Consider the following 12111-nt stretch of genomic DNA (forward strand, 5'->3'; position numbering starts at 1 on the left):
GACCAAATATGTGGTCAATTTTGGAGAAAGTACAATGAAGTGGTGAGAAGAAGTTATATCCTTCTGTTTTAGGATGGAATGTTCGATAAATATCTGTTAAGTCCATTTGGTTCATGATTTCTCTTAGTCTGTCTATGTCTCTGTTTAATTTCTGCTTCTATGATCTGTCCATTGATGAGAGTGATGCGTTGAAATCTCCTACTATTATTGTGTGAGGTGCAATGTGTGCTTTGAGCTTTAGTAAGTTTTCTTTTATGTATGTAGGTGCCCTTGTATTTGGAGCATAGATATTTAGGATTGAGAGTTCATCTTGGTGGATTTTTCCTTTGATGAATATGAAGTGACCTTCCTAATCTTTTTTGATTACTTTTAGTTGAAAATTGATTTTATTCAATATTAGAATGGCTACTCCAGCTTGCTTCTTCAGACCATTTGCTTAGAAACTTGTTTTCCAGCCTTTCACACTGAGGTAGTGTCTGTCTTTGTCTCTGAAGTATGTTTCCTGTAGGCAGCAGAATGAAGGGTCCTTAATGCATATCCAGTTTGTTAATCTATGTCTTTATATTGGAGAGTTGAGACCACTGATGTTGACAGATATTAAGGAATAGTGATTATTGCTTCCTGTTATTTTCATATCCACCAGAGTACTACTAAACATGATAAACAGTATCAGCAAAGTGGCTGAGAATATAATTAACTCAAATAAATCAGTAGCCTTCCTCTACAAGAGAGAAACAAGCTGAGAAAGAAATTAGGGAAACAATACCCTTCATAATAGTCCCAGATAATATAAAATACCTCAGTGCGATTTAACCAAGCAAGTAAAAGATCTGTATGATAAGAACTTCAAGCCTCTGAAGAAAGAAATTGAAGAAGACCTCAGAAGATGGAAAGATCTCCCATGCTCATGGATTGGCAGGATTAACATAGTAAAATTGGCCATTTTACCAAAAGCGATCTACAGATTCAATGCAAACACCATCAAAATACCAATCCAATTTTTCAGAGAGTTAGAGAGAACAATTTGCAAATTCATCTGGAATAACAAAAAACCCAGTATGGCTAAAACTATCTTCAACAATAAAAGGACTTCTGGTGGAATCACTATCCCTGAACTCAAGCACTATTACAGAGCAATAGTGATAAAAACTGTATGCTATTAATACAGAGACAGACAGATAGACCAGTGGAATAGAATTGAAGACCCAGAAATCAACCCACACACCTATGGTCACTTGATTTTTGACAAAGGAGCCAAAATCATCCCATGGAAAATAGATAGCATTTTCAGCAAACGGTGCTGGTTCAACTGGAGGTCAGCATGTAGAAGAATGCAGATCGATCCATGCTTATCACCCTGAACAAAGCTTAAGTCCAAGTGGATCAAGGACCTCTACTTCAAACCAGATACACTCAGACTAATAGAAGAAGAAGTGGGGAAGAATCTCGAACACACAGGCAGTAGAGACAATTTCCTGAACAAAACACCAATGGCTTATGCTCTAAGATCAAGAATCGACAAATGGGATCTCATGAAACTGCAAAGCTTCTCTGTAAGGCAAAGGACACTGTGGTTAGGACAAAATGGCAAGCAACAGATTGGGAAAAGATCTTTACCAATGCTACAACAGTAGAGGCCTTATATCCAAAGTATACAAAGATCTCCAGAAGTTAGACCGCAGGGAGACAAATAACCCTATTAAAAAATGGGGTTTAGAGCTAAACAAGGAATTCAGAGCTGAGGAATGCCGAACGGCTGAGAAACACCTAAAGAAATGTTCAATGTCTTTAGTCATAAGGGAAATGCAAATCAAAACAACCCTGAGATTTCACCTCACACCAGTGAGAATGGCTAAGATCAAAAACTCAGGAGACAGCAAATGCTGGTGAGGATGTGGAGAAAGAGGAACACTCCTCCATTGTTGGTGGGATTGCAGACTGGTACAACCATTCTGGAAATCAGTTGGAGGTTTCTCAGAAAATTGGACATTGAACTACCTGAGGACCCAGCTATTCCTCTCTTGGGCATATACCCAAAAGATGCCCCAACATATAACAAAGACACGTGCTCCACTATTTTCATAGCAGCCTTATTTTTAATAGCCAGAAGCTGGAAAGAACCCAGATGCCCTTCAACAGAGGAATGGATACAGAAAATGTGGTAAATCTACAGAATGGAATATTACACAGCTATCAAAAACAATGACTTTATGAAATTCATAGGCAAATGGATGGAACTGGAAAATATCTTCCTGAGTGCAATAACCCAATCACAGAGAAACACACATGGTATGCACTCATTGATAAGTGGCTACTAGCCCAAATGCTTGAATTACCGTAGATACTCAGAACACATGAAACTCAAGAAGGATGACCAAAATGTGAATGCTTCACTTCTTCTTTAAAATGGGAACAAGAATACCCTTGGGAGTGAATTGGTAGGTTAAGTTTAGAACAGAGGCAGAAGGAACACCCATTCAAAGCCTGCCCCACATGTGTACAGCCACCCAAATAGATAAGATGTATGAAGCAAATAAATGCAGGGTGACAGGAACCGGATGTAGATCTCTCCTGAGAGACACACCCAGAATACAGCAAATACATAGGCGAATGGATTTCAGAACCTTAAGGTCAGATTTTTCTGATAACAGCTGCTAGGTGGAGCTGAAGTCTACTGTGGGTGGGATCATCCCAGGCAGGGGTCTTACTGTGCAGGCCTGGCCAGCCTCTGTTTTCTCCTGAAAATAATTGTTGGTCAGCTGTAAATCTGAAGTGTGAGTTGGTTTTTGTCAACTCAAAGGGATGACATTTAAAGTCTCACACACTATGTGAGAGACACACGTTTATCCTCAGGGGATTTGAACTTACTTCTGTAGAAGTGACTGTGGGTCGACAGAGGGAAAACATTCTTGCCTTTAGCATTCTGTCTGTATTAGAGACTACAGGGACTGGCTTCCTGGACAGATAAGAACAAGTAGACAGAATTGTAATGGGGGAAAACTGAGGCAAGAAATGTCCTGAGGACAGTGATTTGAGACTGTGCCTTTAGCCAGCAATCTCTTTTGTCATTAAGGCAAGCAGCCTTGGTGTCTGCTAAAACTTGTCGCTACTTCAGGATTTCTCTGCTGTTAATACTACTCCAGGTCATTCTGAGATGAAGGCCTTTCCTAAACAAAAAAAGTTTACAGGGCAACGTTTCTCAACCTGTGGGATGCGACCACTTCACAGATACTTTGATATCGGATACCTTGCATAATATGATTTATAAGACTAGCAATATCAGTTATAAAGTGGCAATGAAATAATTTTATGGTGGGGGGTGACCACAGCATGAAGAGCTATATTAAAGGGTTCTAGCACTAGTAATGTTGAGACCACTGCCATATAACCTGACACATGGGAGCAGACTCCTCAGATGAGTAGAGACACACAGCAAGGGATACTGTGTCCCACCCTAGAACCCAGAGGCAGAATCTATCCGAGGAGTCTGTGGGGTCACCTTGTCTTAAATTCTTCCAGGGTCAAGAATAGCATTGATCATCTCAGGAGAGTCAGCTTGCACAGCCCACATCAGGCCCATGGCTTCCCTTTACAGAGAAGGATGTGGGTCTGAGTGACAGCCAGTGAGACTGAGGGGACCCTGATACTCATTTGCTTTGAGCTGTGGTTTCTTCACCTGTAAAATGGAGGTGTTTCTGCTGAATTGGGTTGTTGTGGAGATTAACAGAACATACAACCTGCTCAGTGTCTGCCTGGCCTGGACACCTGCGGGTTAAATGGAAGCTGTGGATGGTGACGCATTCAAAAGTAGAATCTCTAGCCCAATCATGTTAGATGCCAGGCGCCAGACAGGTGTTGTAAGCATTTTGTGATTCTGAGACCACCTCGCATTAAAACAGAAGGCTCTTATTTTTAAAACTTTTAAAAATGAATCAAGTATAAAATACTAATATGAAATAGTCATAATCATAATTGAGCTAATTCTTGTGAAGTCATTTAGATTTTCATTTTCTGCTTCTATTTTCAAGGCATCTAGAGTAGCACTATATGAGATCCTAAAGCCTTCTATTATGGTGCTACCCATTCATTCCTCTCTCCTTGAGGAAATCTCCGGTGACTTAAGAAAACCTGATTTCTTTTCAGGTTGTTCCCAGCTGGTGGGATCTCTCTGTCGATGGTTCTTGCCAAAAGCTGCAGAGCCAATGTGTTATTTTACAACACAAAATTCCACACCTTATTGTTACCAATGAAGTCGCAGGAATCAGATGCTGTATTTAAGTAAAGCTTCCAACTGTTCCTAATTCACTGTTCCCCCAGAAGAAGAGCATTGTACCTCCCTCTGCATACTTTCTTAAAAATCCTTCAATTCAAAGACTTTCCATTGCCTTAGTTATCTTCATTTCCTTTCAAGTTGTGCTTTGATCTGCTCTGGACCTTAATGCACTTTTTACCTTTGCAATAAAGGTGTGAGGTACGTGAGCCATACCATAATTAAGTCCATGTTTATAGTGAACAAACAACTCTTGCTTTAAATGTCTGTGCCATGGCGATTCTATACCACACACTAATTTTTCAAATATTTTAGGATGGCATGGATTTTTGAATGATGACAGAATTTAAAATTGTACTTGCATAAATGATTCAATTCATTTTTAAGATATAAGCATATGCAACTTATTCACAATGTGGTGTAAAATTCTAATTCTATAAAATTACTACTGCACACTGCCATGGATAATTAAGGAATTCAAGCTAGTACTTTCCAACTGTAAATAATCAGTCTTCCAGTCATGTTAGGTACTGCTTTAGTTAGGTACAGAAATAAGCTTTATTTAACTTCCTGTGTATGTTTTTAAAGTTAAGCAGGAAGTAAATCCCTTGGGGAAAAAGTCACATTTGTCCACTGAGATAGACATTACATACAAAGGTGGTTCTCAAATCCTTTAGAGATCTGAAGAATCTGCCATTTCAAATGTCCTAATAGTTAAAGGCTTTTCACAGTGGGAGAGACATCAACTCCTGGCAGTGTCCCCAATCTATTCTGAAAAAGATGATGGGCTCTAAAGAACCATTGGGTGAAATACTACCCACTTACCTCTACTGCTGCCAGAAAGCTGCCCAGACGTTGGAGAAGTTGATCATGGGGAAGTCTGTTGTCCCAGTTTTTGGAAAAAAATAGGATAGTCCTTCAAGTGACCTGCTTCAAAGGATTATTGTCATAGCTCCTGGCCCACTGAGTTGAAGGTGGATGCCACAGTGACACAGGAATATTTGCTGACTGACTGTCAGGGTAGCCAACAATTTTTGTCATTTCTTTAGATTTGGAAGCTGTTTGCTCTGAATTTCCTTTTCTTCAGGCAACATTTCTCCTTCTCAGATCTCGGATGGGGTTGAAGATTACATACTTTAGTCTTAACCTTTTTTTGTTATGAGAATCAGTAAAGAAAACTTGCTCACCATCGTGCAGGAATGTGACAGCCAGGAACCTGGACAGGAACAGGGTGAACTTGGGAGGCCCAGAAAGCAGGGCTCGATGGACAGTCCACAGCAGCATCAGAACGCCTGCGACAACCGCTCTGGCACCATAAGTCCTGAGAGAGGATGGGGATCCCAGGAGAGTGTGCGTGGTCTGACCACTGCCTGGGACTTTTAAAAGCATGGACCACCCCCGAGCACATAGAAGAGCTTGAGCAGAAAGAGGCCGATGCCCAGAAGCTGCTGCTGTGGTAGGAGGCAGTTATGGCGGTTGGAGGTGGAGGTAGAGGTGGAGGAGGGATGGGAGAAGACGGAGGAGTTTCCCTAAAAGATAAGAACAGACACCATCCTTACTACTCCAGAACCCATCCCAATCCCACCCCACCCCCTAAAATGCCCAGTCCACTGCCAAACCTCCCTATGCCAAGCATTCACTGCTTCATCCCCACTGTGCTCATTTCTTATTTTTTTTAACTTCTTATTGTCTGTGAACCTCACATCATGCAGCTCAACTCCATTCATCTGCCCTCCCCTCAGGTCTGCACTTCACCCTTGCATCCTTCTCTAAATCAGAGCAAAAATATTCTTCTGGTGCAAGCTGCAAAAAGAAAAAGAAAAAAAAAGATCATATATCCACAAGAGAGGTGTAAGATTATAAAATGAAAGACATAAACCCTTAAATTATTTAGAATTAACAATAGTACTTTTGGTCTCAGAGGATGTATTATGGCTAAGAAATGCAAGTTATGATAGATAGAGGATATAAAAGCTTAAAAAGTGGTAGAAAGTGATTTAGGTACAAAATTTTAGACTAATATAATTTAGAGAACGAAGTACCATCTCCAATTTTCTCAAATACAAATGGACTGAACATTGTGACTGTAATTCTTATCTGATGGATCCCATAATTTCTCTTATTTTATCTAGTTTATTAATGTTAATGTATTCATTTTTTTACTATGATAGATGCTTTTGTGTTTGGTGGGGTGGCCATTTCCCAGAGTTCAGGTTCTGGGACCTTGCTCTATCAACTTAATGATGTCTATATCCTCATTTTAGACGTTTATGTACACCCCCTATATCTCTTGACTATTTTATTTTTCTGATAGAAGCTCATGGTATATCTTACACAGGCCTGGGAGCAGTGCACCTTTGGCGACATTGGTGCAGAGAGGAGAACCCCACAAACAGCATGAGGTTCCCTTCATTGGTGGCTCCAATATTGCACGTTCCTCTCCCAACTGGTCTCCACACTGTTCCCAGCACCATAAAGACTTCAACTCTTTCCCTTAAGGAATTTTCTGGCAATTGTCAATTGCTAAGCACATGACTTCATGAGTGTTCCCCTAACACACACCCATGTTGTAACCTACCATGCAGACTATTTCTTGATGTGATTTAAAGCATCTGTACTTAATAAGACAGGAGAACTTTTGACTGCATATTCAAGCTGGTATGAAATCTCAGGAAGTTTTAATGGCTAACATTGGTGAATGAGGACAATTTGAGTTAGGATGAGACATTTGGGGGAAAGATATGGAAGGAAACATTCATTTAGATACATAGGAATTACTAAAGTTTTTATAATCAAGCCTTGAGGAAAATTTGGCTTTGGAAGCAGGAGATGCTCAGTGACTCTGTCCCAGGAAAGTCTCCTGGAAAGGGCACCTCAGCTTATGCTCAGTACAGGGAGATCATTAGCAGGGAGGCAAAGTCTGCTCCCCATGACATCTGCTGTCCCTTCTTGGACATTCTATTATCTCCTAGAGAGTTCTTGGCATCCTCTGCGATGTCACCAATGTTGTAGTGACAACCAGTGCCCTAGTTTCTCTCAGTCTGAGTCTGGGGGTTACAAGCTAAGACATGTTTTCCCGTCTTCTCAAGCATTTTGGGAGGGGGAACGTCGATTGTGGAGAGACTAGAGTGAGGGAGGCTAGCCTTTCGTCTCAAAGTAATGATGGACAAAGACAGCACTTCTGGGGAATGTGGAGTAAGTTCTGGGCAGTGTATTTTGAGCTTCCTGTCAGGGTGACTGTAGGTTTAAGCTGACCTTTCTAGCAATGGGCCACAACAACTGGAGCATCTGAATAGGAATTAAATTTCCATGAATATCACAATTCCTGAAAGTCAAGGATTTCAGAATTTTAGTTTCCCCATCCCCACAGGGAGGATATGGTAAGGCCAATGCTATTATACTGTGAACTTCTGGTCTTTACTTTTCAGTTCATTTGTTATGTTACATTGATATAATAACACCATCAGGAGTCATGGAGGGTCCACCTTTTCTGAGTTTAGACAGGGCAGCAATGACAGTAGGAACAGGGAGAGAATTTTGCTCCAGGCAATAACCTTATGTTCTTAGACCTCCGCTGATTTCTTCTAACTGGCAGGGTCATCGTTAGCTTTATATATTAGAGGGTGTGTGTTACACACATTTTTCTAAAATCCCAAAACTATTTGGAACGTGTAGACCAAGATTCAGCCTGTAACCTATTGGCACTTCTGGGGCATTTGTTATTTCATATAGGGGAATTGATAAGTCTGTTGACCATGTCTTCCCTGGAAATGCATTTTAAATCCAATGTTGTTGGCTTTGAGTATCAGGGTCGGACATCTGAGTGTCTGCAATCACTCAAGTTTTGTGGATGGTGAATTTATCATCTGAGTTCTGAAACCACAGGGGTGAGGGTCCTGAAACCAAGTTGTACCCTGTTCAGTTGATAATAATCCTGGAGAAGCCATCTCCGTGGTACATGTAAGCACGTGATGTCCGGCATAGGGAACACCTGGCTGCTTACATCTCTTGGTCTCTATAGAGTAGTGGGAGAACTGAGATCCCCTGAGGAGGTCTCTTAAGCAAAGACCAAACTCCTTGCAGTGACACTGGGTTCCAGGCTTATTCTCCTCTTTAGGCCTCACTGTGGTCTATGTACACTCTATGCATTCTCCCCATGTAGGTTCACTTGTGTTCTTCTACCTACAGACGCTGGGAGAGAAACATCATCCCCTGAAACTGACCTAAGCAAGAAGCAGGCCAAGAAGGAAAAGGAGAGGCTAATTAAAGAGCTGCAGCTCATTACCAAGGAGAGAAATGACCTGAGAGATCGCCTGAAGTTTCTGACAGAGAGATCCAAGAACAACAGGTATGAATCGCTCCAAATGCTCTTGTTTCATTCCTGGGTCTGCAAGGTCACCTTCATCTTAGCCTATTAAGCTTTTGGGTTCTAGAAAGCTGTGCCTCCCTAACCACCCTGTGCTAAACATCATCTCCCATATAGAGAAGATTCAGAACCTGACCCTTCCTAAGGAGCGCGATGGAAAATGGACTCATCTGCTTCCATTTATTGAAAAGCAGGATTTGTGTTCTGAATGAAGAATTCAGGGATAAAGTCAGGGGGAGTGACTTCCCAGTGTACATTTGCAAAGCCCTTGACAGCTGGTGGCTTTGCAAGATTGTAATTGCAGTGAGTTTATGGTGAGTCTCTGTACTTGCTAGGCAGGGGACTGAGTGCTGGAAGATCCAGGCAGCAGCCTGAGGGGCCTGGTCCCACACTGTTCATCTCAATGCTTGACTAGAAGGTCTCAGGCTCAGGCCTGTTTGTTATTGTCTGTGTGTCTTACACTCTGAGACAGCAATGGTGCATGCATTTCTCCTGGTTCTCACTGTGCTTTCTGTTTCCATATTTGTCTTTCTCTTTCTCTGACACTGTTTACATTTCTCTTTTTTGTGGGTGTGTCTCAGTCTGTGAGTCTGTGTGTGCATACATCCAAATGCATATGGACAACTTTTATATGTTTATATTTCCCTGCACACTTGGAATCTAGGCGTCTATGTCTTGGTCTGAGTATTTACCTGTAACACTTTCATGGTGATGTGAATGCTTTGTTCTGGGAGCCCCACTGTCAACAGCACAATTTTTTGCCTATGTGGCCATGTTTGTCTGTGTATTTGTATTCTTTGTGCAGATTATAATTTTGGGTTGATATATGGTCTGTTATCAAAACATGAAAAAGGAAATCACAGGATTCTGGGTTTGTTGGGGTTGGGGGAGCATGGAGAGGTGTGGCTTAGGCTCTTGATAGCTAAACTGGCTTGACTGCAGATTTCCTCCTGATTGAACAAAGGGAGCCAGGGAACCCTCCATCTGGATGCCGAGCTTCTGGTGTCCTGGACGCAGAAAAACATGTTGCTGAAGGTGAAGAAGATCCCAATATGTAGAATTCAGAAGGTGTCCTTCCAGTACTGGGGTATTACAGGACCCACCCTAAGTTCATATATTCCTAAAAGCTGATGTTCATTGTATTCTATCATTTGGGGTCAGGCCCTACTTCAGGCCAAATCCATTATATGAAGACCTGGAGAGAATGGAGGAGGAGGTCATGTCAATTCTGCACAACTTAGAGATGGAGAACACTGAGATCCATGATAACATCCAGGAGCAGAAGAAGGAGATTACCTTCTCTAGGTAAGTACTGGTCAGAAAGGCTATCACTTGTGGAATGGCCATTTCTGACTTTCTTTGTTCTGGATTGGACGGTCTTCAGCTATGATTCTATCTCTTGTGCTGTTTACACATCAGTGTGCCAGGGTCATTAGGACTCAGTTTTCAGTTCCACAAAAGACTGTTACTCATCCCAGGATTGTCTAGGCATCTACAGAAGGCTCTAGATAGAACAGTACTGATTGAAGTCAGCAGAAGATTATTAGGCTGACCTGGACCAGGTTTTACAACACTCAGTACATGGACCACATGTTTAGCATGACCTTCTCTTGGTTCTACTGACCTCCTTTGAGGGTGTTGGCCCACTACTAATTGATGTTTCCCCCATGCATTGGGCTTTCATGGATAGCTGTAGATCCATTTTCTTTTTGAGAGATGTGGTCCCTAATTCGTGCTTTGGCCAAACAAACAATTTATTCTTCCCTGAATTAACTCTTCGTGGTTTGTGCAGCAGCCTTATATGTATCCAAATGAATTCTATTAAGTCTCATGGGTATCTGGGTCCTGGTGGAGTTAGTGGCACTCGGGCGTGGGAATGGGAGAAAGGGACTGCATGATCTTACTATGCAGACTGTATTTCCAGCAACCTGCTCAGCCAGCTCCTGATGGAGAACACATGTAGGAAGAAGTTGTTCCCACTGAAGCAGGAAAGCAAGGAGGTACAGCTTGAATGGGCACTGATCCAGAAATATTTGGTTGACTGCAACAAGAATGATAAAGACCAGGAACCTCAGGACCCAGAATCATCTGGTAAGAACAAGCAGCTGTGTCAGCTTAATCCGATAAAATATGCCAATTTGATACATCTTTGCTTCCTCCTACCACCTTTCTAATTTACACCCACAACCAGCCAACCACCTCATGCAATGGAATTGTTCATTGCTCTGCCTATGCACAAGGATCTGGGAAGTTAATCACTTTTCAGAAACTGAATTAATTTGCAAGTACAATTTGCCGCTCTTTTTGAAGCTGCAGTCTAGAAATGGTGACAGATTAATAACATACCTCATTATTGCATATCCATGTGATAGATTGGATGCTATGTAGAGTTTTGAACAAGTTCTTGGTCCTTTGACAAATGACACTCTGTGGTCATGTGACGTCTTGTGTATGAAGCACCTTTCCGGGATAAGAACCAAGTGCAAATGTCAAATTAGTACTTGTCATTGGCTTTCACCTTGGTGACATATGGACATCTCCTTTCTTCCTGCAACCCAATGAGGTCTCTTCCCATTGCCCTGTTCTTGGTTTGCACTGGTATAAGTCTGGGTCCCAGATTGGCAGCCCACATTACTGTGAGGGTTGCTGGAGATTTTGCCCTTCCCGCACCCGCAGAGTTAGCAACAATGATAACAGTTAAAAGGTCCATGTTGACTGTCCAATAGAACTGAGGTGGTAGAAGGCAGCATTCTGACAGCTGGCATGCATTTCCCCACCAAATCAGTGTCTGAAAAACTGCCTTCCTCACCCAGGTCTCAGAAAGTGCAAGAGAGCTGGAACTGGACACACACCAGTAAGAGAGCTTCCTGAGGAATAAGTTGCTTTCTCAGGAGTCCCTGATGACAAACATCCTGAATGGTAACAACATATTTTAGATGAATATTCTTCCTCATAGTTAATTAGTCATTTCTTAAAGACCCTTAATTTATATATCACTAAGCCAGCATGACTGATTGAGGTCTTACTCCCTTTCTTTTTCAGAAAACACGACTTGAGAGACAACTTGGGAGACCACCTTTCATTATGTGTGCTAGAGGAGAAACAGCAATACATCTGTGCTTCTAAATATTCCTAAATGTTCTTGTTACTATTTTTCACTTTTCAAATATTTTAAAATATTTATATTTATTCATTTTCATCCTTTTTCTTTGTAAAAATGAATTTCTTATGAATAAAAATTGAATTCTATCTCTTGAGTCTTAAGACCATCATTCTTACTCAATGATTCTGTGTCCCCCCCCCCCCCTGTGGACTTAGAACTGACAGCTAGAGATGGATCTCTGCATGTTCCATGGAGCCTGGGCTAATAAGTGAATTCAAAGTCACCAAGGGGTACCCAGTGTGTCTTTTGTGTGGATAATGTGGCTGTTTCTCTGACACACACTTTATGATGTAATCACTGACATGCTTTACT

At 41.6% G+C, this 12111-nt stretch overlaps 1 protein-coding gene across 1 annotated transcript; it reads left to right on the forward strand.

The window, feature by feature from the left end:
* Window positions 1–7268: 7268 nt before the first annotated feature.
* Dlg5l12 (discs large MAGUK scaffold protein 5 like 12) lies at window positions 7269–11885 on the forward strand. The gene is made up of 6 exons (XM_087596623.1): window positions 7269–7465; window positions 8459–8618; window positions 9798–9941; window positions 10561–10727; window positions 11450–11555; window positions 11679–11885. Exons 1-5 carry the CDS (start codon window positions 7339–7341, stop codon window positions 11512–11514), a joined length of 663 nt encoding a protein of 220 aa, XP_087452749.1. The 5' UTR covers window positions 7269–7338; the 3' UTR covers window positions 11515–11555; window positions 11679–11885.
* The last annotated feature ends 226 nt before the right edge of the window (window positions 11886–12111 follow it).

Source organism: Rattus norvegicus, chromosome 19, assembly GCF_021556685.1.
Source record: "Rattus norvegicus strain SHRSP/BbbUtx chromosome 19, alternate assembly SHRSP_T2T, whole genome shotgun sequence".
Taxonomy (NCBI): domain Eukaryota; kingdom Metazoa; phylum Chordata; class Mammalia; order Rodentia; family Muridae; genus Rattus; species Rattus norvegicus.